Source organism: Fulmarus glacialis, unplaced genomic scaffold, assembly GCF_000690835.1.
Source record: "Fulmarus glacialis isolate BGI_N327 unplaced genomic scaffold, ASM69083v1 scaffold515, whole genome shotgun sequence".
Classification (NCBI taxonomy): domain Eukaryota; kingdom Metazoa; phylum Chordata; class Aves; order Procellariiformes; family Procellariidae; genus Fulmarus; species Fulmarus glacialis.
The window spans coordinates 33,465-61,300 of NW_009213533.1; the positions used below are offsets into that span (position 1 = coordinate 33,465).

Consider the following 27,836-nt stretch of genomic DNA (forward strand, 5'->3'; position numbering starts at 1 on the left):
GGGGGGGGGGGTGCAAGTCTAAGAAAATTTTTTTCATGTTTTAATAGTACTACTGAAGCAAAAGATGCTTCAACACGACTCAGTTTGGTAATATCACTGTAAAGCAAGACAGAACTTAACGAATATTGTTTAATGATGTAATAAATACTGACCCGACTGCAACTGTCACAGAAGGATTTTAGAGTGGGGATGAATTGTTCATATGTCATTTTTCCCGATATATCATGCTACAGGATAGCTAAATAATGCACTGAAATAATAAACTCATAGAAGTTGGGCTTACATTTGCCAGTCACAATAAGGAAGTGGGATTTTTATTTGGTACCTTCAAAATCCATATTAGTTGCATTGAGGTTGTATTTGGCGGCATGGATCAGAGTGAATTGGAAGGTGTGGGACTACCGCAGTCCTGGCAGGCTCATGCAGGCGAGAGAAGGGGGGATCGTGATGCCAATGCCACTACATGAATAGCATCAATGCCATGCTGTGTGTAAATTGTACTGCTGGGCATGTTTAGGTCCTTTTGCCTGATTCTCCCAGTGCTCTTTGTGTTACGTTGAGTTACGTAGGAGTTGTGTTGAGTTATATGTGAGCTATGTTATGTGTGAGTTATGTTGAGTTATGTTGAGTTACATATGAGTTATATTGTGTTACGTTGAGTTATGTGTGAGTTATGTTGAGTTACGCTGAGTTACATATGAGTTATATTGAGTTATGTACGCATTTGTGTTATGTAGCATGAGAACTGCTTTCCCTCCACCGCTCGGTGTGGTTCTGGGGAAATCTCTGATAAATGCTGTTTGTGAGCGGAAGGCTGCGAGCCAGGGCAGCAGGCTTTGCCCACCTGGCTGCAGTCACCATCAGACATGTCCCTCCATTTCCCCCGGGTTTCTTTTGCTACCTCCCGGGTGTCCTTCGCTGTGCTGCAGGGCAGCGGAGCTGGGACTGGCCATTGCACACTGGCTGCAGCTGAATTTCCAGACATGCCCTGCCCTCTTGTGGTGTGCTGCTGGCCTGATCACTCCTCATTTCTTGCTGGTCCTACACCCCTGGAAAATAAACGCCTGGTGACCCCTCAAAGCTGTGGCTGGAGGGGATGGGGTGGCAATGGGCAAACGCTGCAGGCAGCCGGGTTTCGGCCAGCGCCGTGCTGCACCCCACCTCTCTGCTTCTGCCCCACACTGCCTCCATCAGCAACATCACACACCACTGCCTAAAATCACCAACGTGGTTTCCCACAAAGAGAGACTAAAATAAAAGGCATATTATACTTTTGCCCTCTGTTACACATCCTCTGGACCAGAGGCCTGCCCTTGGATGGCTCCTCCCATCTAGAGCACACAGCGACGGAGGATACCTGAGAAATCTCCTAATGCCAACCCTTTTCTCTTCTTAGCTACAAATGCAGCATTTAGCCTGTCTTTCAGACTCTTAATCCAGCCAAGTAGCTCCTGTTCTTATTTTAGCCCTTCTGCCTCAATAACTGTTCTATTCCCTTTAATATAGTTTGCTCCTTCCCAAGGAAGGAGCCTCTGCTATGAGGACAGGCTGAGAGAGTTGGGGTTGGTCAGCCTGGAGAAGAGAAGGCTTCGGGGAGACCTTATTGCAGCCTTTCAGTACTTAAAGGGGGCTTGTAAGAAAGATGGGGACAGACTTTTTAGCAGGGCCTGTTGGGACAGGACAAGGGGGAATGGTTTTAGACTAAAAGAGGGTAGATCCAGACTAGATATAAGGAAGAAATTGTTTACGCTGAGGGTAGTGAGACAGTGGCACAGGTTGCCCAGAGAGGTGGTAGATGCCCCATCCCTGGGAACACTCAAGGTCAGGTTGGACGGGGCTCTGAGCAACCTCATCTAGTTGAAGATGTCCCTGCCCACAGCAGGGGGATTGGACTAGATGACCTTTAAAGGTCCCTTCCAACCCAAACCATTCTATGATTCTAAGCCTAAATGAAGCGTTGGACTCTGTTGTACGAGCTGGGCAGAAGGCAGTGAGGAACCCACATTTCTGCGGATCCTGTCCCCATCTCTCCTGACTCTGAGGTTAAACCTCCCAGTGCAACACGCAACAAAAGCCAACTCTGTGGTGGGCTCAGCTGATACCTTCCAGTCAAGCCAACGTAGTTTCCCCAAGTTATATCATTATTAGGAAACGGCCTCAAGTTGTGCCAGGGGAGGCTTAGATTGGATATTAGGAAAAATTTCTTCACCGAAAGGGTTGTCAAGCCTTGGAACAGGCTGCCCAGGGAAGTGGTGGAGTCACCATCCCTGGAGGTATTTAAAAGACGTGTAGATGTGGTGCTTAAGCACATGGTTTAGTGGTGGACTTGGCAGTGTTAGGTTAATGGTTGGACTCGATGATCTTAAAGGTCTTTTCCAGCCTAAATGATTCAGTGATTCTATGATTCTAAAAAAAATCCATTTTTTCTTTCCATCTGACAGCCGTACATCTCTTTCTGCTTATTTCTCTGTCTGATTTCTTCTATTTTTTGGCTACCTTGCTTGATTTTTACTTTCTTCAGTGCAATTTTGCCCAATCAATTTGTCTCATTGGCTCCAGGATTTCATTTGACTCAACTGCAGGATTTCTTTCTTATTCCCCCTCCTCTTCCATCCCTTCCTGTAGCTCTTGTATCGCAGCCGTTGCCTCCTCACCCTTCTGTAGGGCCACATTGCCCCGGGTCCCCTGCTCTTATCGAAGGACAGCAGTTTTCCTTTCTATCTCTGATTTCAACATACTAGAGGAGGAGTTGCCATGTGTAGACCCAATTAACCACCCTGGTAATTGGGGCCACCCGGGCAGAACAGCACCGAGGACGACCCTTGGCTTCTTCCAGGCCTGGCATAGCTTGCCTGGAGATATCTGAGGGTATTTCTGCTTTAATGCCTATTTAACGGCAGCGTGACTGTTCCCCGAGTGGAACAGTCTTCTCATAGAAGACCTGAGAAAGCAACTGTCACTTAAATGAAGTCAATTCAGGCCCAGAGTAATACATATAAATAAATATACACACGCCGTGTGTCACCACGAGGGCTGAGCTGGGAAGAAAAGCTGGGAATGATCTAGATTATATTGTGCACTTGTCTGACTTACAGATGTGTTAAACAAAACTAGAAACCAAGAAAAATAAACACTGAAGTTTTAAACACAATTTTTTTTCCTACAAACTCTTTTTTCAAAATTGCACCGTGGAAGAAGACCCAGCTTGGTTGGCTAAACGGTGAGCAGCCACCGCTGAATGACGTCTCACTGCATGTGTGATGCAGACAGCCCCAAATCTTTGGCCTCTGAGAAACCCAGCGTGTTCAATAATAAGGATGCACTGGTTTTAGCTTCATCAAAAGCTAAACCCCAAGTTATTTGCAAGTCATCTGTGGCTTAGGCTTCTGTAACCTAAAGTAAATAAAGTTTTGGGAGCTGCTCTGAGGCTGTTCTTCCACTGCAATGCTCTGAGTACCAGCACAACCCTTCCCTTTCCTCATTCCCATTCATTAGTAGAAAAAGAGATCATTTTGTAAGTGTGCGAGACATACCCAGGCTAAGGGAAGAACTGTGAATTATTCTGCCCCCCCTTTTGACAGTAAATGACGGTGCTTGCCCGTGTTTTCCTTGGGGAAGATGTCCTGTGCAGCACCTTTGCAGTGCCACCGCTGCCACGCAGTAAGTTCTTACCGCAGCAACTGCTACTTTCAGTAACTAAACAGCAATTTTAAAGCTCTTAGAGTTGTATTTTCAGCATTTTTCCTCTAGATCTTCCACACCTGTGACCCATAGCCAAAAAGAGAGTCAGTGGATGGGGAGTCAGGGAACATTGCAGTGTGTGGGATCCTGCTGCTGGGTTGGGGATTCCAGCTGAAGACGAAGGACATGACTCTTCTTGGGGTATGGAGCCAGGTACCAGCTGCACTCATATTGCCTGTTGGGGCTTGTTTTTCCAGGGATCGGAGGTGATGAACCGGTCACATCATGAGCTTGGGACTTCTCACCTCTGCAAGGATCAGAGGAGTCAAAACGCAGTCATCGTGATACAGACGTGCACACAAATCTTACCCCCTCTACATCATTGGAGAAAAGTGCATTTGGTGGGTGAGAGCAGGAGAAGGCAGATGGACACCTGGGGAGCCCAGCACCCCCCATACCCTTCTGGGCACAGCCTGGGGGTGCGAGCAGCCCCTGCCCCTGCCAGCCCAGCCGTGGAAGCACCTACACCTGCTCCAAGGGGCAGCTTTTTCACCGAGCAAAGGGATGCTCAGAAATGACGAGGGTGAGGGACAGAAAGCGTGTCCTTCCTCTGAAATGTGGTAAGTTGAGTACTATGTGTGTCTCTTCCAAACTTTATTTTCTGCTAATTGTCGCTTAATACGTACACAGCAGGCCTCTAATTTTCAACGGCAGCTTTCAGCCTGGCAGTCCATTAAGCCCCTGCCACGCTGGCAATCATTTTAAGGGCTTTTCTATTGATTGAAGCAGCGCAGAGAGCCGGCAGAATTTTCACAGAAGCTGTGACTTAAAAGCAGGGGGTCCCAGCAGGACACTGCTGAAATCAGCAGAGGCGAGCATCTCCCCGGCCTCAGCCGCTGACGACATCTTTCCCGTGATGCAAGCAGAGAGCCGGTACGGACAGAAGTGTGGATCAAAGCCCTTAGAGCATGTCTACAAACTGGGATTCCCAGGCCACCGCCTGACAGCGGTTTGGCAGCTGCTCTGAGCTGACTACTTGTTAATAACTAGAAGTACTACTAGAATAACATGACCCAACAAATTCCCTCAGTGCAAAGTGCTGCACGATGGCCTGCACCGCTGCTGGCAAATCCCCGTGGGAGACTGCAGCACACGCAGGACCCTGCGGCAGCTCCCCAGGAGGGACCGCAAGGATGCTGGGGCTGCGCTTCTCCATAGGATCCCCAACTCCTGGGCTCCCCTGGAAATTTTATTCCTGTGGGCATCTGAAAAGAAGTGGAAATCTTTTTTTTTTTTTTTGCGTTTGCCTTTTCTTTTTTCGATGTAGAAAAAAGGCATGCATGTCCACGGCACAAAGTATTGCCCGTGCTGACCACAAGATGGTACTGCAACACAAGCGTTTTTGTTAGAAAAGACGGCTGCTCACGAAATGCATCATTAAACATGCCTGCGTTGGGGGTATCTAGCAGGAGTAACTTTTTTGTGACACCGTTGTGCTTTGTCTTTAATAAAAGAGCGTTTGGCTTAGTTGGAAGATGGATTCATTTCTTGGCAGAAAGATATATTCAGAACTGTGACAACTTCACTCTTTATCTTTAGTTTATTAAGCTGAAGCACCCAAGCCTGTGCACTGGACTCAACAGATAACAACATACCATTTTCTGCGTAAACCAGTGCCTGTTTTTCTTAGAAGGAGATCCTTTGTTTTTACTGTGCTTCTTCCAGCCAGCCAACATGCTTGGCCCAAACAGGCAAGGTCTTACAGAAAACACATTTCACATTCTTTTGCAGCAGCAGCGAGAACATTTGGAAACGACCCTTTCCTCAGTGCCTTTGCTCTCAGGGAAGCTGCATCTTTGCCTGATTACTTTTGTTCAGCAGAGATAAGAGGAAGCACAGTGTGAGACACACATTTTCTGAGCTCTTTGCAAAGAGCCGCTGCTATGCTTTGACAATAAGAAAATATATTGTCTTGATAGTCAATCCAATTTCTTAGCAAATTACTGTTTTGGGGATGTAGGTCAGCTCAGTGCTACAGTGAATAATAACAATAATATTAAATTCTTTCACAGCTAGAATTGTCAACAGAAAGGTAAAGGGAACTAGAAGAACTTGGGATGAGCTTTATGCCACGTAGACATTTGCTGTGTGGCAGGAGTGAATCCACTGAATGGCAGTGGTACATTGTCTGCTCTGTGGCTGAAGAAGAGGGGTCCGACACCCAGCACCATCACATCAGTCGACAACACCAAATGTTATTTTATTTCAGAGTCACCAGATCAATACTGTTTTTACAGTCTGGACTACAGAGAAACATCCTTACCTCCAAGATGCCCTCTTGACAGTTAAGTCATGCCACAACCCAACAGCGTAAGGTTGCAATGTGTTAAATCAAGAGATCACGTTTTGGAGCTCATGAAAGAGATGAAGACGTAAAAGCATCCTCATTTACTTTCGGAAGGACCACAGGCTCCTAACAGATCATCTATAGCTATAGCCCCTTCTCCATGTGTTGTTGTGCTACACACAACACGGTGACACTCAGTGCACCAACTGCTCTCTGTTGAGCTTATCCACACTTGGGCACATATGGTCACCACTGTCCACCTTCCTACAGGCAACCTTCAGCCTTTCTCCTTCCTCTGAGTCAGAACTAGGCAAGACCTCAATCTAGCAGGGTACTGAGTATGACTCAGCCTAAAGCAGAAATTTTGACCATGAAGCACATTTTGATTTAGATTATATACATAGGCAAAAGGCAGAGAGAATCTCCCCGACCACTGGTGGACTGCATGGGTCTGCTGGCAGAAATTAGAGTTCAGCACCATACATCAGTGTGGCACAAACTAGCGTGTGTGAGATTTGTTCACGAAATTAATGCTCACGCTAAAAGATAATGACAGATACATTCATTAGCTTATAGGGCTGGTAAGATAATATCATTAGATCATGGTTGTAGCTGACAACTAAATGGAAATATTTGACCATGGCAGATCAGGTTAGCAAACGTTCTGTATAGAGTTATCCTGACCACACAGTGTTGACTCTGATTCAGAGCACAGCTGGCAGAAATCGTTAGTGTAAATAAATTGTTGACTGTAAATTTTACATTGCAAACAGTGGTGAATTCATTCTGATCTTCTGATTCATGCTGCCATGATTTTTTTTTTTTGTACTGGTAAAATAGTCCATTCTCAGTTCTCTAACCATTTTTGGTCTGTAAGCATTTCTGAACTAGAACTAATTCATTCTGGTTGTCTAGAACTTGTTTCGCCTGCCTAAATTACTTGGTTTAGGCTTTCCAAACACCAGACTGAATTGTTTTTAAACAGTGCATTACCAGTTATCAAAGGACCTAGAAATGGACTTCTGTTACAAAAATCTCACGTCATCAACCACATTAACATGTGTGAAATGTTCAGAACTCATGAAGTTTTCAGCATTAACTCCTTATTTAGGAACACAGGAGGTGAACAACATGTCCGCATGGAGGAGGATGGTGAATAGTTACCTTTAGTATTTGTAAATGTATTTGTGAATCCATCAGTAAGCCGTATTGTGGGGTCGAAAGGGCACATGAAGCCAATTTGAGACGATTCTTTGGGCTTTTGATACCTCCTACCTAGACACCAGCTTCATTTGACCCACTCAACACACATTCAGGGAAGAAACAATCAGTTTAGCCCTTGAAAGGAAATTATCAAAAGGAAGCATCTTCATTTGTTTCTGGAAAAAGTCCCTATCTTAGGTAGACTATGCTGGCCAGTTCTACCTGCAGGAAGACTGGAGACTGTAGCTGACAGTGACCCTAAGCAAGTGTGTTTGAAATCAAATATTGCATTATTGCACATTTATATTAAAATGTGGCCATTTTAGTCAAATAAAAGCTTTCCGACAGTCCAAAGTTTCTCCATAGCTTTCAAAATGTTTTTTTCTCAAGTCTGTATATCTCAACTTTTTTAACTAGATGTAGACAACTTTCCTGAAGAGGGAAGCACGTAATGTGCAACTGATTCATTAATTAATATATCCTTTCTATGAGGATGCAAGATACTGTGCATCCTGTCCACTTATGCATTTAATAACAAGATTTCACAATGATTTTATGGCTTATTCTTTGCTTATTTCTTTGCAATGGAGAAGAGTAATTGTGTACGACCAAACAGGAAACTCCATAAAAGCTCTCCATGGCCAGCAATGGACTTTACATCCTGGGAAAATGTGTGAGTGATATGAATAGGTGATACGTATTTGTATTTACATGGACAAAATATGGAAGAAAATGGATCTGTTATGCTAAACACTGAATGTGGCCTGTTGTTTAGATTTCAGTCATCCACTCTTACCTGGAATATAATTTTTTTTTTACAATAACTGTGGCTAGGAAAGTCCATTTTTCTTGAAGATATAAATTAGACTTGGAAATCTATGTAAATGCAATTATCCTTTATCTTTGTTTCAGAATTAAGGAAACATAAAAACCTTAGTGCGAGTGAAGACATTTGTGAATATGCTGACAAAAAGAAACAAAATTTTAGGTTGAATTCAATTAAAAATTTTAATGACTAAATGACATTGATTGTTTGAAAAAATGAATGAATAACATATATTGAAAATGAAATTATAAGCGTAATTGTAGGAAACTGATGCTAATTCTGTGTTGCAGCATCTTAAAGAAAGTTAAACTTCAACATCCCCATGGAGAGTGTAAGACATCATCTTTGTACTAATGCTTTTCCACTCTACTCTTTTGCTGGGGTAAAAGAAGTTGCAATAAACTGATAAGCAAGATGCTTTACATCCTCACGAGGAAAATGTGGTATAACTGTCGTGAAGTGTGCTGACTGAAGGTGAGAGTCTCAGCTCGTCAATCGGCTTCTCTTTGGAATGGGAAAAATGTAAATATCCACGCACAAAAATAGAATTTAAAAAAATAAAAACTCCTTTAAGCACTGTATTTGTGGCACTAAATTTACATATTATGTCCTCTTCCATAAAAAAGCATCATCAAAAAGAACTTGTGCCAGTTTTGTATTAAAAGGCTTATAGAAATCTCTTAAAATTGCCTTCGTTGTTGGTAGCATAGGTCCCAGACTTCTGTCTTCAGGTCGCCTAGTGTTTGATGCAGGACTCTTTGTAATCAGAGCTTCTTGTTTCTCACTTAAAGGTCCTGTGGAAAAATGGAATATTATCTTAAAATATTTCACCAAAAATGCCCGTGCTAAAGAAGACAAATGACTAACTCAGAAGGTTTGCCAAGGGAAGACAAATGGAATTTGTGTTAGCAGCGATGATGTTTCACAATATTGAATACAGGTTTAGATTAATATAATAAATCACTGTTAGTAAATACTGAAATAATATGTTTTCCTTCCACACTAATTAATCATCTCTACAACAAGCAGCATAAATAATTTCTGGGGGAAAAAATTTATTTCCAGAAAACGACTATGACATTGAATACAACTTCCTGTCCATTTTGGAGTTGCAATTATTTTATACTGTTATTTCATTTTATGATGTGAGTAGTTTAATACCTGGTAGAAACTCCACAAGCTTCACTCATGTAAGCCCTTTTTTTGTTTGTCTTTGAGGTTGTCAGTGGGATCAAAGTGGTATACACGTACAGCGATGCCCCTATTCCAGGAATAAATGTAAGCCCTTGACAATGTACTTCAGCAAGATAAAAACCCACAGACTTTTCCAGTGCAAATCATATTCAGGAAGAAGATGCCAAGCTCTTCATCTGTTCAATCTGCTACATTCAAACTTTCTCATCATCTAGACCAGTGTTTGGACCAGCCAGACTATTTTGCAGCCACATTTTCGTCCTCTTGCTACTCTCGAATCAACATTGGGCAACATTTTGTCTGCCAGCGTTTCTCTGAGGATTAGCAACAGATGTCTCAATCAACACGGCAAAAACACAATTCCCCCCGTCTCCCCGGCTAGAAATGCAACCTTTCCTCATACTCAGATTTAGATTCTGGATTGGTGCATGCTGGCAACAGCATGCACACCACGGTAGCACTTCCATTTGTTTAAATTGCGTGGGATAGCTCTTGTACCTATGTAAGCCCGTGACAAACAAGCCCCGACTGCCTTCAAAAGCAGGACTGGCTTCCGTATGGTAAGATATATCCCTACATTCTGAATGGTTTTGATTTTTTTTCTTGATATAGTCTTATTAAGATCTTCTAACACCAGCCTTCCTATGGGAATTTGGGAATTTTAATTTTGCTTGACTCCAGGCAAGGAGATTAATGCATCCTTCAAGACAGATTCCCACGCTTCTGTTTTGTCTCTTAATAAAGCAAAAATGACCTAGAAGAAGGAGAATAATGATTTTTAGCACTTATCTCAAAACAGCCAGAAGACACCTACCCAGATCCAGAAACTGGAACACCATGTGCATGGTGTATTTCACACTTGATGCATGGTCCTCCAAGCGAAGAACGAGTATCTGATCCTTGTCAAAAACTGTCAGCCAGTCCAAAAGATACACAACATAGAGCCCAACCTGTAACCTGACCTGTAAGCACAAAAAACCCAAAAGAAATAAAAATTAATTCATCTTACAACCTTCTAGCAGTAACAAACCAACACTTACCTCTGTCTTCTGAGCAAAAATCCCAAATACCTGCCTTTGAGGAACCATGAGAAGACACTATTTGAACATTTCTTAATCTTCCTCTTGTTTTCAGTGCAGCTTAAGGAAATCTTCGCAAATGGCCTTTCTACTGGTTAGAGATGTCATTTTACTAAGGGCTTGGCACCATGCTCCTCCGTGCTTGGGATGACCCAGCCTTCACGGAGACGCTGAGGGCTTTCAGCCCCTGGACGAACAGAGGTGGAAGGGAAGACGCTAAGTCCTGCTTCAGGCCCTTAGGCTGCTTATTTCACTTTGATTATCAGCTGTACCAGATCATGCTGCCATGAGTAGCACAAGTATTCTGATTCGGTGTCAGGAATTAGATTTGGGTGTGTTTGCTTTATCTTCTGATTGCAATCATTAGATTTAGATCTAAGCTGCAGTAGCAGTGGCTGCTAGACAGCGTTAATGGTGCATCGTCTGAGTATGCAATGAGAGCGCCAGACTATGTTAGACCAGAGACGTGAAAAAGCAGTTTTTCAGCCTGTCCTGACCTAATCTCTGTTTTTCTTCCCTCCTCAATTTTACATAACAAGTTGAAACATAAAAAGAGTAGTCTGGTGTTCTTAAAAGTCCAACCTCCAACTGTGCTTAGAAATATTTTTCTAAATCCCTTCAGACTCAGAAGAGAGAAACATGAATCCCAAGCCATAAACATCTTTCAAAAAAGAGACTTAACATCTTCAAGTCGCATTACCGCAGAACCAATGAAGTCAGATAACAATAGACTCTTTTGCTTCTTACACTGACTTGTGTGACCTACACTGATACCTAAATTCCAGTAAAATAAGCCGTATTTTGAATTATTGCTAAGTCATTATTATCATAAGGTACGATTTTGATGTGTGTCTTTGGCTGCTTAGAACATTAAGCCTCCATGTTCAGCAGACCTTATATACGTGCTACACATCACAGGGCATCAGTAGAGTTTCCCAACCCATTCTCCTCTCCATAATATCCACATCTGGACTGTTGGTTTGATCGCCCTGGTTCGGCACGCCTTTCTCCAGGGCGATCACTGACTCTAAGTGAGGATAAGCTGCCAAATGCCTCTTTCTTTACAGGTTAGTGTCTATCAGCAGTGACAAGGTCTATGACACTTCCCTTGTTTCAGGAATATATGAACAAATAGCAAAACAAAATTCTTCCGGTGTAGTCGCACAATTAGCAATCTAATGAGCTCATCGGGGAAAATAATCCCTACTTTTTCAATATATAGCACACCATGCACATAACAGATTTTAGCAACTTGGCTGAAGAAGAAGCTAAAACAGCCCATTGAGGAGCAGAGTTAGCATTTGTGGTTTATTAAAAACACCTGCTTGTGGCTCTCTGGAAAGAGGCATCCTCTGTTCATCTGCAAAAGTGTCTTCTTCAGAAGGCTGCCTAAGACAACAAATGAAGATTGGTTCTGCACCTTGAGGACGAAGATAAGAGGAAAATCTTTCCTTCTGGTTCTCTCTCTGCCTTTTTCTCCCCACACTGGAAGAAATGCATTTGTGCAAGCAGGTAGCTGGAAAATACTGTGATACTGCCCGGCAGCAACTCGTGTCTGTGGAGGTCCTGGAGACTAGCAGCTCCAGTCTACCCGCCAAGGTAAGAGGAATGTCCACCAGCAGCAGACATTAAGTGCTGTGGGGCTCAAGCCTGTGCAATACACTCTTTTATGGTTATTTTTTCAAGTGGAGGAGGCAATAACTTCACCCCGGAGGCAACGGAGGGAAGTGTTACCTCTGAGTCCTTTACAGCCTCAGCAAATAAAATAGGATTGAATGGCAAACTGGCCAGATGTGATACTTCAAGTCCATCTCTTCCATATTATTCTCCCCCCTCAAGCAAAATTTAAAGTCAGTTCTACACTAAAAATGTGAATTTTGGAATACTGAGCCTGTAATACTTATCCAGTCCCCTGCCAGCAGTTTCTGTACTTCCTGTTATCATTTTCTGATGCGCACAATTTTAAAAAAAAAGAAAGGTTTTATCTAGTTACTGGTAGCCTTTTCTTGTGAAAGAATACATAATTTATTCTGATTTTGAGGCAATTTCGTACCACAAAGATCCTTGCCAGAGCTACTTTTTGGAGAGATCTGCAAAAAGCTTACACATTAAACTGTAATCCTCACTAAATGTGCTCTCCATACGCTTGCACAACAGAAAGACTGTATTATTACTGTTGGCATTCATCAGGGAACAGACTGAGGAGGCAGCTGAGCCAGTACATCAGCTTTTACATGCTTACATATATATTTATGTCATCCGCTTCACAAATGAAAAGGGAGAAAGTTTTATTTCTTGATGCTTATTTGCACAGTATTTCGGTATTTTAATGACCTTGAGACAACGTAGCATTAAACAAGCAAGGAATGAAATGTTCTTGGAAATACGTACGGGCATGGCATTGTTCAGGGTGTTGTTGTAGACACAGGCTCTCAGTGAGTAATCCAGCATGCAATTTTCAAACAGTTGCAGTGATTCTGCCACTTTTTCGTGAAAATCTTCCGCAGATTTATTAGCACTTGCAAAGTACAGATAATCGGAGTACAACCTGCAAATGAGATATGTGTAAGTAAATGGCAGAGGAAATGAAAGAAGATTTATTTACATGACAATGGCAATCAGTTACATGAATCGAGGGAAAGGGTACGTGTGTGTAACATTACCCCACCGACTGCCTCTTCAGCCAGTGACACATTTTCTATTCATTTTTATAGGGTTTGGCTCAGAGTAACATCCACTCCACGGAGTTGCTAAACATTATCCCTGCTTTCAAGGTCAGCATCCCTTGAGAACCTGACCCTAGTAACTGTGCGAGCCAATATTTTCTCCTGAAGGCAATTTTTTCAAATGTATATACTTTAAATTTGTGTTATCTATGAACAGTAGAACTGGTCTCAGCTGACATACACCCCTCTATATTTGGTGCTCCACACTGCCATGGATAGAAACAGTCCTCGTCTCAAAAGCTTAAAGCTGATTTCAAAACCAACAGAAGAATGGGATGGGTTAGAAAGAGCGATTTTTATATGATTACCAAGCCAGCTAGCATCAAGAGTAGGAAAGAGTCCAGATTTCCTAGTTTTTTGCAGAAAGCTCCACCTCCAATCCTATATTGACCTTCCATCAAAAACTTCCAATTTACAGCATTCCACCTCTTGGGTTTTTTTTTTTAAAGCTGAAATACTACAGCTAGGTGAATGGTTCCCATTTGTGTTACAGTCTGTAGGGCTGCATTCCCCAAGCAGTCCCACCTCCACTTCGAGGACAGCAGGACTTGGGCCCCTGCGTGTTTGCAGCTTGCAAGGCCAGCAGAGCCCCTGCCTCAGCTGCTGCTGTGAGCAAGAGCCACCAGCAACAGGAATTTCTCTAGGTTACAGCAGAGGAGTATCCCCTCACTGCACATTTTTTAGCACAAGTTTTACAATTGCTTAATAACACTTTAAAAAGTTTATCTAAATTCAAGTCCCTTTGGGGGGTGGTGGTGGGGAAACAACCCAAAACCTACAGGCAATAAAATATCTACTTTAGCATTAATCCCTGAAACATTGATGAAACTTTTCCAAGATAAACATGGTTCGAAGAGACAAAGGAAATGTTCTAACATGGCATAAATATTAGATTGTGAATAATCCACTGAACATGATATTTTAATTTTCTTTTGTATTTAGGCTTAGAAACTGTGACCAGAACCCAACCACACTGCAGGATTTTGGAGACAGCTTTGTAACACTGGAGGAGTCACTTCCCTGAGTGTGTTTGCAGCACAAATATTACACCTCCATAGCACCCACCTCTCAACACAACTCCAGAAATCCTAGATATCTTTCAGCCTCTTTCAAAAAAGACAGGTTTCTAACAAATGACTTTAAAAACCCAATTTATTTAGGTCTCATTTTATTGCTGCAGTAATCTTTTGTATTGCACTTACTTTATTTATTTTTTAACTTCCCTAGATTTCCACAGGTACTTAAAAATTCATCATTTAATTTAGAAAGTTTAGGCCCTAATCCAGCAAAGCACTTAAGCACAGGAATAGCCCCTCTGCACTCATTATTTATGTTAGTGTTTTGCGAGAACAGGATTTTAATTCCCATATGAAACAATGAAGACTCTCTGTTCATTTAAAAAGGAAGAAAAGGGACACATTTGTTGCAGGATGCTTTTAATTCAATTTTTTACATACTTTTTAGAAGAAAAATCACAGCAAACTGTGAAGAAGATGAGGCAGAGGCACCCAGTACTATCTGTAGGAGTCACCAATTAAGACAGACAAACACTCTGATTTTTGTCCAGTTCTTCCCAGTCTGGTAAATGCAGTTGAGACAGTTTTCTTTAAATGAAAAAACTCCATCTCAGAGCAGAGGGAGGGTACTGGGCTTGGACCAGATGTGTTGGGCAGCCTATTTCAAAGTGCTTGAGGACCACCAGTGCTTGAGGACCACAACCATGCCACCATGTGTGTCCTCTCCCTCTGCAACGGCAGACCTTGGGTCCCTCACGCTGTACCCACAAAAGAGCCACCATACCAGCGCAGGGTACAGTACGAGCTGCGGAGAAGTTAGGGGACAAAGCCAGCTGACTTCAACTAAATTAGGCACGCAGCAACATCTCCTGCTTGCAGAAAAGCGTGTACATCAACAAGCCTCAGGTTTGTCCCACGGATGGCAGGACCGACCGCTCCTGGCACAGCAGGTGAAAAGCTTCTTGCTGGGGGAAATCAGCCAGCAGTCCTGGCTGCAATTTTATTTTAAAAGGTTTAATATGACTGCTTAGTATTTCTAATCGTCCATTAAAATAAATGCATCATTTCAAAGACTTGCTGACATCTTATGGAAAACTAAGTTCTTGAGGACAAGTTCTATCTCCGCAAGGCAGTCGAGATTTTTCTGTATTTCTTACCATCTGTTTTTAATTCTGGGGACATCTGCCTGGAAATAAAACCTTTGCTGATTAGGATTTCAGCTGTTCCAGCTACTTGAAGTCATTACCCTCAATCACCATCCATTACAATGAAATAATGATGCCATTGACACCCACCATCACAAACCTTGCTGTCCTCCAAATATCCCCTGTTGGGGATAGACCAGACCCTGTGCAGGTTAGACCAGACCCAAACCCTGTGCAGCACCCATGTCCTCCTGGCTACCGCAAGGCAACTGCCCCGCTGCCCTGCATCGCCGATGGAGCTGCCCAGGCTGCCCCTTCTGCCACTGCTGCTTTTGCTCCTGCAGTTCCGATGAGCTATCAGCAACAAAGGCATAGGGAATCGTAAACAAAAAGAAACCAATTTATCATAAATACAGTAAGGGAGATGAAGCTGACTTCTTATTTCACCCTTATTAAAGCTGGCAAAGAGCTACACCCACATTACAGAGAGTGGTTAAAGCAATCAGGGAATGTGTTGGTAACTTACAGGAGGAAGCCGCTTCAGCCAGCTCTCTCGCATAAAATTACCATCTGTTAAATCCTGAGGTCAGGAGATGCCGTTCAAAGTTGAGAACTGTATTTGCTGACATAGGAGATGGGAAGCACAGCTCTCCTCTCACCAGTAGCCATGTCCTACCATCGGAGAAGCTTGTCAAGGAGCACCCGTCCCTTCCCGCTGCCGGGCAGCGGGGTACGGGCTGCCTGCACAGGCACCCCGTGCCTGCCCTTCTCCCAGTGCCCGAGCTCTCACCAGAGCCTGGTCCCCATCATCATCGGCATCCCCTTCGCTTCGCTGGCTGTTTCTGGGGCTTTGCCCTTGAGCACTGACCTAGCCCTAAGTATCCTGAATATCCCTACGGAGCTACAGAGAGAAGCAATTCACAGCCCCTTGGTCTGATCTTTTTGGACTCTGCCTCCATCCCCTCCACCCTCCTCATTACCCTCATCATTATCATTCTCCTCCAGAGGACACAGTGGAAAGAAATGCCCTAGAAATCTGGAGGAAGACCGGGGAGAAAAAGTGAAATGCAAGTGAAAAGAAGGACGTTCGTGGCCAACACAATGGAGAACCATTCAAGAACAGCCCACACCTCTGCAAAAGTAGAGTCCTTCCACTGCAGACAAAGTCAAGAAGACCAAGGATGAACTCCTAAGCACTTGTTAGCTTTAGTGCAAGCTAAAATTGTCTAGGGAAGCTTTATATGAGTGTTGCACCACGCATTTTTAAGATTAAAAAAAAGTTTGTATCATTTGCTGACTCTGGAGCTATTTGCAATCTTTTAATCATTTTGAACAGTACGTCCCTTGAAGACATAAACCTTATTATTTAACATGAATCGAAGCACTTCACAGGACCACTTATGCTGAGACATGTAACTGCAGCGCCATGCTCTGTCTAGTGAGCCCTGCTGAGAACCAGGCCATATTAGCTCAGTAATGGAGTTACATTGCATTTGGCAACATATAAATTTTTTTTTCGGAATAGCTCAGGCGTCCATGCACGGTACTCGCTGTGGCATTTACACTCACATGCCCCTTTTTAATACTCTATCACAATTACATATGCCAAAACACACAGAACAAAACCCCTTGGCAGCTCTCATCATAAACCAAGCAACTCTGTCAAATACCATGTGAACACTTATTTGCATCCAAGAGAGCGAGAGTGAATATAATCATTACAGTAAGAAAATTTTCCTGCATATTTCAGCAACGTGATCCTTGCTCACCTTTCAACGGGGTCTCTCAGCATGATGATAAGTTTGGCATTTGGTTGGAAGGCATGGATAAAATCCTGGATTAAGAAGGGAGGTTCTCCTTCAGTACTGTTGTCATAGAAGAAAATCCAAGCGTTGTTGTCCCACATCGTCGAGGCACTGGCCTCCCCTAAAAATTAAAAGCATCTCTACTAGTAATTCATTTCATTCTTTGAATTGGAGTGGAAATCGGATGAATTTTGAACTGGTGTAGACTGTTTAAAATTGACTCAATTCATTTCAACATACCTTGGTTCTTGCAAATTGCTCTGGCTAATGCTCCCCAGAGCCAGAGCAATCACACTGCCTCGTACCTTTGCGAAGGTAGTGATCGTTAAGGCAGGTTTTATGTAATTCCACCTGAAATATTACTGTCCACTAACCACACTGCTTCCTGTTAGTGGTTAACACATGCAGATATATTTGATCCAGGCTGGAACGGACTGCTCAGGGTTTTGGCCCACCCTCCAGCGAGGAGGCAGGAGCTCCTCGCTGCCAAAGTCCTGCTGCGCTCTCCGTAGCACTCCAAGGGTTGGTTTTAATGTTTCTGATCTCAGAGAAGCAAGTTGCTAACAAATTGTACAATTTGACACAAACTAAAGAAAAAAAGTGGAAACCACCACTCCAGCGGGTAAACAGTGTTTAGAATATAAACAGGAGGGTCGGTGAGCACATGGGAAAAATTAAAAAAAAAAAAAAAAAACGCACCAACGAGCTGAATTGTGTCACTGCTGTTTGAAATATCCCTTTCTGAGAATTAGCCATTATCAGAGCTTTTTTATATAACTACAATTATTCATGTAGATTAAGTCAAATATAAGTATTTACTAAATATTAGACAAAATAAAAAGTCTACAGAATAAATAACACATTTGGTTAAATGCCAGACTCTGATATCCTTAGTTTCTGAAGAAGCTTACTCTAAAAGTAATGATTCAGGGAGAAACACTATCAGTAATGTCTCTGCCAGAACAAGGTATATGATGCTTCAGCTGCTCAATAAATGATCTGATATGATGTTTTGAATTGTGTAATCTTCCCTGTCTTTTTACATAATACTGGCATTTATGTGGCACACCACCGTTTAATAAAACATATACAGAAGCTTTTTGGAAACTTCCACTCTTTGGTAGTTTAATGAGAGCTAATTCTTGTTAATGAGGTTTTTTGAATCAAGAGGAATGAGATGCAAAAAATAATAATGTTGTAGGCTTATAGACTTGCACGAGATTTCCCTTTTTTTTTCCCCTCTTCTCTCCTGGGAAAGTCTAATAAACATTTTAAAAGATGGCCAAAACACAACATGAAATACTGGCTCCAGACTCCAGCTTAACATAATGTGATTCATTAATAAAGTCTGGGAGTTGTTAGAAAACACATTAATCTTCTGTCATGTTCATTTTGCCTCTTTTCAAAAGGAGGAGATCAGGTCCATTGGCTAAAGCCGGGTGTCCACCACAGCTCTGCTTTTCCATTCTAAATGAATTAGCCAAAGTACTGACTAGTCATTGGCGGGCTATGACTTGTCAATTAAAACTCAATTAGCCCAGCTCCCACGCTGGGTGAAGCAGAGACACAAAAAACTAAATCTAGGACAAGAGCTGAGATAGCCGTACCATAAAAGCATCATGCAGCTATTTCTGTGCTATCAGAAGTTGGTATCATGCAAATAGGTACGAGCACTTGCATACACGGATTTACAGAATAGTGCATTCCAGGGATGAGAGCGACCTTAGAAAGTCACCGCTACATCTCCGTGACAGGAATGGCTAGGCTTAAACTGCTCCCTCAGAAATGTTTGCCTAAATCATGCCAAAGATTAAAGCCTATGACCTCATCAAGCCACCTATTCCTCTCTAGAACAGCTTTTATGATCTTCCTTCGTACTTCTCTGCTCTGTAGACCTCTGATCATACTTGATGCTCTATTGGATTTATCCCAATTAGCTCATATATAGTGACTAAACCTAAGAACATCTGCTTACACGTGTTATCTGAACGAAATAAAATCAGTGCATTTACACATAAATGCCCAGATTCTCTTAACATTACAGACCAGAACACTCCACAGAAATTGTTTCAGCTGGATCAGCTGCCACCACCAAAACCCTGCAGGCAGCGCACGAGCAAGGGAAGGTCACAGGCACACGACCAAATCATGCTAAACCATTACAGGGACTCAAGGTGCTGCTCTAATGCAGTCGGTCCAGGATAGCCTGGGTTCAAGTAGGCAAATCTTCCCAAACCCAGATGACTGTCAAGAACTAAGCAGGGGGGGTGGGAGGTAGAGAGGTGGGAAATTAAAAAAAAAAAAAGAAAGAAAAAAAAAATCATTCTGGTCTCTGCTGACTCTTACAATTTTAATTTTCTGAAGTGGCCAAAAGTACTCCTGAGAATTTGAGAGTGTTCCTTTCCATTTTATAACACAGATTTAATATCTGCAAGGAGAGCGAGCCATACTAAACATGATATAAATTAACCACCGCTAAAGTAATTCTGTCAAATTACTGCAGTGCAACTAAAAATACATTCGTTTTCTTATGGACTTAAAGAATCTATGAATTACTAAATTGCCTAAAGAATAGATGTATAACCTCTTTATTCAGTCATTAATGGATTAAAATCATACTGTGTTTTCACAAGACATTCCTCTGAATTTATCCTATTAATGATTACAAATAAACAAGTCCTGCTCAGAATGCCTCAGGCTAGATCTTTGGTTCATCTCTAAGCAGATGTTGGTTTTTTTGGGAAAATGCAATTATTACCCACCAAGTATAACATCCAAAGAAGCTTAACTTTTCAAAATAATGTAACATGATAAGCTACTGAAATGTTTATAGCTTAATTCAATTTTTCTTTCTAGTCATCTGAAATAAGAAAATGGAGGATTCATAGCAAACCTGATATTCATACAGATTCATTTTAGACTAGCTAGCTTTGTTTTGTTTTTTACCAAGGTCATAAAAGACTGACTTAATGAGTATAATCATTCAGGACTTTTCCTGTAAACTTAATAAGAAAAGCGAACAGAACCTTAATGAAACAAGAAATGAGACTACAGGAAAGAGAAACACAAAGTGAACTCCAGAAAAAGCTGTAACGGGAGGTAAGTAATCAAAGATGTACGTTGCCAATTAGATTAGTGAATTTAATTAGTATAAGCACTTCACCCATGAAAGGACAGGAGGTGTTATTGTAAGTAGGAGGAAAATCCGCAGATGTCCTTGATGGCAACATTTCTTAAGACCTCATCTTGCAAATTTTGCTCAATGTTGAATAAAGCAAATAATAGACTAAAATGGAGGCTGAGAAAGTATTGAACAAATGCGACTATAGCTAAGTCTCTGGTTTCATCACCATTTCATCAAGCCAACAACAGGTTAAATTTTTTTGGTTAGAATGAGACAAAAAAAAAAAGATTCTGAGGGTATTCCCTCTGAGGGCAGGCAGCAAAAATCTTGTCTCTAATTTCCATAGAATAATGACTTCAGGCCTACTTGAAAAGTCTCTTTTCAAGAGGGAACTGTCTCTTGCACAACTAGTATTTTCATGGAATGTGTCTGGTTTCCCTGGGAAAAATTGAGGTGACAGAGTAAGACTGGTAAAACTCTCTTCCCCTCCGTTTTCTGGTTTTAGCAGACAGCAAAAGCAGAATTTAGAAATTTCTGCTGACGTTCCTCGTGGGCCCTGTAAACCCATGGCACCACGGACCACAGTGGATGAGCCCGGTGGATCGACCACTGTGTGTGATGGAAGGCAATCCAGGGATCCCTCCCGAGAGCCCAGTCCTAACCATGGACTTCCATCAGATACAACACAACAGCATTTCTAAACTGTTTTTAATGCTAGTCAGGTAATTTAATATCAGCTGAAATTGTAAGATTATCTTCAAATAGTATCCTGTACCGTGCCTCTAGGTTCCACACCTGAAAAAAAATACCACACAAGATAGCTTCAACTTGATTCTGTATATTCCTGCCCTTGAAACCTGCGTTATCTAAGCTGTTAACAAAGCAGCTCAGGGGTTTAATCATTTTTATTTCAGTCCACCATAGGCTACATAGGAATGATAACACCAAAAATGGTGGTCCTTCTTCCTACATGTATCTTATGTTGGAGCTTGAGAAGAGCCGCTTGGAGCTGTGTTGCTATTATGGAAACTTGTCTCCAGTCAGCTACAGGATTTCTACAGCACCCATCGTACATTGTAATATCACAATTAGTGTGTTATCCCAGACACATTGCTACAGCGTTTGAACCTGAAGCTACAATTCTGTGGCTACAGGCAAACCCCTCATAATGAAAACAAAATGAAAACAATGTTTGAAGGAGTCACCAAGGTCATTCTCACTCTTTTTTTTTTTTTTTTTTTAAGATTTAATTAAATGCTGATATTCATCAGACATTTATTGCTTGCTCAGGCATTTTCTGAAGATAATCACAACTTTTTAACAAAGCAAGTAACCACCCTCCAGGAAAAGGCAAGAACTTCTGCACTATCCACGCACACCAGAGAACAACGTCAGGGGCTCTGTGCTGTGAACCTTCACATCTGGGAAAATGCCCCTCTCATGCCTCAGCTACGAACGCAGCCAACCTGGAGCTGCAGAGACGTCTTTCAGAGGCTGTATTTGCCCTACCAATTATGATGTTGTTCATCTTGCCGCGCTCTTTTGCCACTTCGCTCTGCAGCACACCCTGAATCTGATGTGCTGCTAAGTCAAACAGATCAAGGTAATCTTCCACTGGGTAGCGATCGTGAAATCCATCCCTCAGACGAATGATTCCTAAAAACAGTGAAAAGAGAGAAGTTAAAAAAAAAAAAAAAAATAGCAGGGCAAGACTATCTGCTGGTGTAAACCAAAACGGCTTCATTGACACGGCTGGCACTGAGCTAGCTAATGTCAGCACAAAATTAGACCAACGAAGTGTAACACTCAGATAAAAGTGCCAGTAATGAAGTAGCTGAGATTCGAGATACTATACGATTAAGCCATAAATTCAAGTGATAGGAAATATCTTAAGTGTTCTGTTTTATAGTTCCTGCACGAATAGCTTGCATTTATTTTCTTCTAAATTTAGCTTTTGGAATGAATATAAAAGACCAGATCCTGCCTTCACTTGCACCACTATAAATTGAAGTAATATTGGACTCCCACTAGATTTACTGTATGGAGACTGAGAACACGCTCTGATGCCAAATATGCAAATCAACATGCACTTACCAAAATCAGAAAAGTGGGAAATCATTCATGTTTTTATCTTTCACAAGTATGACAACAGAGCTCCATGACAGCATCTTATTTTTCTCCTCTCGTTCCCTATGCTCCAGGGTGTGTTCCGTGTCACCTTCTCCCTGCATTTCTCAGCATCTTGAGCCACACCTGTGATTTTTATACTCCTTTTCCCACTCTTCTTTCCAACTCTAGTCTCATTTCTCCACTTTCTGTACATCCTGCCCATGCTTGTCTTAGCATTCTTGCTTCTTACCATACCACAAGAGAGTTTCTCAAGCGGGCAGGGGTCAAGGACAGCAGTGGGAAGGCAACGGAGTAGGAGCAAAGCTGAGTATAGAGCAGGACTTCTCAGCTCTCCCTTTCCCGCAAGGCCAATAATTATCCATTATGTGAGAGGAAAGCTCAGCGAGGGAGTTTTTTTGTCCATTCCCTCTGATTTTCCCCTTTAGGAAAGTGGGATTTAATGAGGGTAGAAGCAAGCTCAGCAGTGTATTTTGACTTGTTTTGAGGGGAAGAAAAAGGTACATGCATGGTGCTACAGACTGCCTTGGCTTGTTGCCACCCCACTCATGGGAAGAGAAATTGTGGCTAAGAGCCAGGAAAGGGAGACAGTCAAGCTGGGACAAAATCCTGTAGAGCATCAACCATCCCAGCAGAATGGGAAAGCGGTGATTTGCGAAATGGGGCCTCCCCAGGAGGGCTGTTTAGCTTCAGCTGAAATTAGTCAGTCTCATAAAAATCCACTGAACCAGAGAATGCCATAGAACAAAGAGACTTTCTTCTCCAGATAAATGTTACGAACTAAACCAAGTTAATAGCCAGGAGCATAAGAGTCATACCCACAGGGCTGTCTCAGTTTCACTTGTTAGTCTATTTGTCATATTCTCTTTTTTTTCCTTTTTTTTTTTTTTTTTTTTTTTTTAAATAGTAACCATTAGCTAATGTACTGTTCAGGCAAAGAGAAAGGACTGAGCCACTAGGAGCAAAACTTAATCTTCCATTCTCGATGGCAGACAGCCTGAGATGATGATGGGAAGGTCATCTGAACAGATCTCCCTCCCGTGACATCCTAAGCTCTGCAGTCTTTCCTCATTCTTCAGCTTCAAAAAATAACTTTAAAAAAATTTAATTATGCAAAGAAAGTTCTCTTCAAGGATCTGCACTTGGTCCCCAGTGGCTGACCACAAGATAGTGCAAGTGGAGAGTTTGTGAATGCCGGCACAGAGATAGGAACGCATCCTTGTTCTCAAATTATACCCACTCCAGCCTGATTTCTTACATTCTTCTGCCTGTTTGGTAGGTCCAGTTCTGAGCTTTAGTGAGTCCAGTCTTGCTTTAGTGAGTCCAGTCTTGATTTAGTGAGGTTGGATGCACTACTTCTCCAACATTAATTCCAAACATTTATGTTGAGGCTAATGTAGATGTAGAGAACTATTTAGTATAAAGGATTTTAGCCTAATGTATCAGTTCAGTTCAGGCTTTCCTGCCAGCACTCTCATGGAAGACCCGATTTTCCACAGATGGTTTTGCTACACACCCAGAGACAAGCAGCACAGCATTCGCACTGGAAGGCATCCAAGTCTAAAACCCCCTTTCTTCACTGACCTGACTTTTCACCTTCAGGTCAGGAGGTAATTCCTATCATTCGTCTTCCGTCAGCTGCTGACGGTGATGAACGGTTGCCTTCTCGTGGGACTTCACGGGGAACCACGATGCTTCTCTTGTTTGACTTTGTAACTAGCCCAGTTCCCCTGTTCACACTGGTGCCTCCTAGGAGTGTCTCCTAAACTGGACCAGCTCTATTTTCATCATATTGCTTTAACTCTTAGTTTATAACGAGCATTTAGAAAATGTCTGAAGAAGTATTTTAGCCACTTTCTTATGGCATTTGCAAAGGAAGAATATACGAACTCTAAGGACACAGCAAAATTATTTCTCTATGAGAAATATGAAATCCTGGCTCTGTGGCTGAGCCCTCCTCCTCACTGAGCAGCGAGGATCAAAGCCCCCTTCTGCAGGAGCTCAGAGGTTCTTCTCGGCTCCAGGGCACACGGAAGGGAGATGGAAACGGCAACACCACGTGCAGGAGAAATGAAGAATTGAAGGTACAACCCTGAAATAAAGAACAGAAGCAGCACTGCAGGTGTCCTGGTCCCTCAGAAAGTGCCCTTCCTTGCTGTTAGCCACGGCAGTTCATTAGAAGAGATAGTTTCCCATTTCAAGGAAGCTTAGAAAAGCACCAAAGGAAAGTAATGATGCAAAGTCCTCATCAAATGATCTACCCCACAGTGCTAGGCTTTTCCTTGTTCCAAAGGCAGGGTCTGCAGTAAAGCAACAGCAAATCGGAAACCGAAGTGAAGATGTCACCATAAAATAAACAGTATCTTCCTCTTGGAAATAGTAGTATCACTGAAAAGCCTGTGACCTTTGAAACCAAAGTTATACAAAGTGAGGGCATACCAGCACTTAACAGCTAGACCCAAAAGTGGGAAAATCCAGAATTTGGTGGAATACAGCATTATATGCATCCGCATTTAGAGGAAAGCACTAAGCACACAGCGGAGTCAGGAACTGAAAGTGGGTTCTCTGCATCTCATCCAGCCTCTAACCACAAGATTGACCTTCCTTGGCGCCCGGGGAAGAGAGAACAAGAAGGACATAAACACTTCAGATGGATAAAACGGCATGCTCAGCCTCACGGCCCTCAGATACCCTTTAAAGGTGCAATCACGAGGGGTGGACCCGTCTTGCTCCAGCAGACCATAACCTCAACTATTCAAGCCTGCCTTCAGAGATGAAGGGTCACTTCATGAAATATTGATGTCACCCAGGAAAAGAGCATCAAAAATATGTGCAGGTTCCTCAGCGTGAGAGAGTTTTCTCATGCCGAGCATCCCTACTGTTCAGAGCTTGACTAGAGCTGCAACGCTAACAAACCTCCTACCGCAAAGCACAGTTGTATTTATTGAACCGTAAGGACTGAAGCAACCCCCATTTCAAATACTGACCCATCATTTATTCATGTAAGAAACGCTTTACAGAATTTTGCAACACAAAACTATCACTGCTATTCTTTAAATCTCCCATCACAACCTAATAGTTCCTCTTCTTGCTTTTACAAATTCACAGGGTTGGTTTTATCTAGTGGGTTGGTTTTTTTCCTAGATTTTCCAAACTGCCGCAAATAAACCAAATGAAATGTGCATCATCTCAAGGTTTAACCCAAAACATCATTAAACAAAAGCAGGCTGGAACCTAATGAGCATCCATCACCTGGATTTTTCAAAACTATTAACTCCGGTGGTTTCAAGGTAAGCCAATATGGAGCAAATCCACAAACTTCATCCCAAATATATACAAGAAATGTCAAAGTTTAATAGAGACAACTCGTCTGAATACCAGAGGACATGTTTACTCACCAAACCGTTTTCTTGTCCACCAGTGTGGCTCTTTGATTGCTGAGAACCGAACGTCGGGGTGCAGCCTGAGCCGGTCGTACAGGTCCGTCGTCCCACACTTGGGCTGGCCAATGATGTAGAAATGGGGGAGGCAGCGCAGGCGGTAGTGTTTGTCCTTATAATGATACAAGTGGTTCCAAAATACCTTCCTGAGGTAATCAAATATGGTTCGAAAGCGCTTTGAATACAGTGCATAGGAGTTAGTTGCATAAGGATCTGTGGTTGTGTTTCCTCTGTACTCTTCATACCAACAAGGGTTCTTGCTATTTGGAAGGAATTTATTAGGAATTACTGAAAACATCTGCAACATAAAGAACAACAGTTTCAGTCAAGGCAGCAAAAAATTGACAGTTATACTTTTCTAACTTAGCACAGTAAGAGAATGCAACAGAAACACTATCCGGACATTTTTAACCCTTTTTTTTTTTACTACAAAGTTGATCTAACATTTCTTCTGATGACCCTGGAACCAAATCCTGTACAAACAGTCGGACTGGGAGAGGAGTACATTTAGAAATCCTTCGATTTTAAGGCCAGAAAGGACCTCAATAATCCCCCAACTCCCCTGCAACCCCAAGAATTATTTTTTAAAGTCAAACACATAATACTCAAATCAAATTAACTTCCAGGTTTAACTCTGAAATACAAGGTTTGCAATGACTGAATTTTCAGGGAGGCACACTGGTAATCAGTTATTAGAAAGGTTCCTTTCTTATTTATCATTTAAGGTGATTGGCAAATATAAGTCAGAATGATTTTGCACGAGACAAGGTAAAAATTCAATGAGATTGTACAGCTATTGGAAGACTGCCTGATTTTTTGTTTCGGGTGTCAGGACCATTTATATAACTCACCTATTTTGCCCATGACTCAGAAGGGCATGATCTACAATATCAACTGTTCAGGAGGATCTAGATGGTGTAAATCACTATATGAACATCTGAGCAGTTGCACTTTTTTTTATCTCAGTAAAAGATTGACCCAAAAGTCTTGAAATAAGCAAGTATACAGCAGTTTCAGACACACTTTAATTCATACTTACATGTGGCTCTTGTTTCCTCAGCTCTTCTAAATCAGGACGCTGTCTCGTTATAAACTCTATCTTTGAAGTAATAGTGTCAATAATTAATTTAATGCTTGGATAATCCTTTACGTATGAAATATTCATTTTAGAAGGCTGGTAATGGTCTTTCATGTCACTAAGGCTTTCATTGTCCATTAAGCTTGGATTGCTAGTAAAAGCTCCGTAATGGAAGGGAGATGGTATTAACAACAGGCCATGCTTGGCTCCAGTCAGTATGTAGGATGCCATCACTAGAGTCATTATAATCAACCCAAATATTAAGCTGCACAGCTTCCCCTTCCTCAAGCAGAAAAATCCATTCCAGCTTTCACTGTGATCAGTCCTTACTTCCAGAACTGCAAGCAACTTCATCTGCTTGCTATCGGTGTACAAAGGGATGTTATTTTCTCCTTTGCAAACAGGACACTTCTGGTTATTATGATTAGGTTCGCAGCATCTGAAACACTGTCTGTGCAAGTCATTTGGTAATAAATGTATGCAACAATTAATGCAGTACCTCATATTACTACTGTTAAACTCCTGTATTAATGAGCCAAGCACAGCCACAAAAATGTTGCTGAAGCATATTAGTCATCTTCTGTAAGGCTGAAATTATTTAATTCCTTGAGTGATTCTACAACTACTCAGCAACACAAAAGGACAGGTTCAAACCAGAACAGTTAAAAGCACTCAAAAAGCAACATATGTCATATAAAGAAAAAAAACCAACAACCAACACACAAAAATAGATGTACTGTGGACGTGGTTTCAAGAATTGGGCTCAGTAAGAGGAATGTAGCGAAGTAAGAATCAGCTACACAGCTGGCTCAAGTTTTTCCCATTGAACAAAATGAGAAGGAAGAAAAATTGTTACGTAGCGTGAAAATATGCAAAAAATAAAAATAACTCATTGTACTCTGATTTATGCTGGAATAGGCAAATATGGGCAGAAATTCCCAGGTATTCTTAAAACAAGCGGGTTCCAAACCAAACCGCTGGTAGTGGAAGCTTCATCTTCCCAGAGACAGTTTCGAAGACTTGCATTGTACAACCTAAAGAAACA

General features: G+C 42.0%; 1 protein-coding gene across 1 annotated transcript; it reads right to left on the reverse strand.

Annotated features, from left to right (window-relative positions):
* Positions 1–8,220: 8,220 nt before the first annotated feature.
* Positions 8,221–27,820, reverse strand: CHST15 (carbohydrate (N-acetylgalactosamine 4-sulfate 6-O) sulfotransferase 15). Its single transcript, XM_009578215.1, has 7 exons — positions 26,753–27,820; positions 25,672–26,011; positions 21,656–21,802; positions 16,987–17,143; positions 12,722–12,878; positions 10,066–10,213; positions 8,221–8,851 (listed from the first exon to the last, which is right to left on the reverse strand). Exons 1-7 carry the CDS (start codon positions 27,293–27,295, stop codon positions 8,661–8,663), a joined length of 1,683 nt encoding a protein of 560 aa, XP_009576510.1. The 5' UTR covers positions 27,296–27,820; the 3' UTR covers positions 8,221–8,660.
* Between the last annotated feature and the right edge of the window lie 16 nt (positions 27,821–27,836).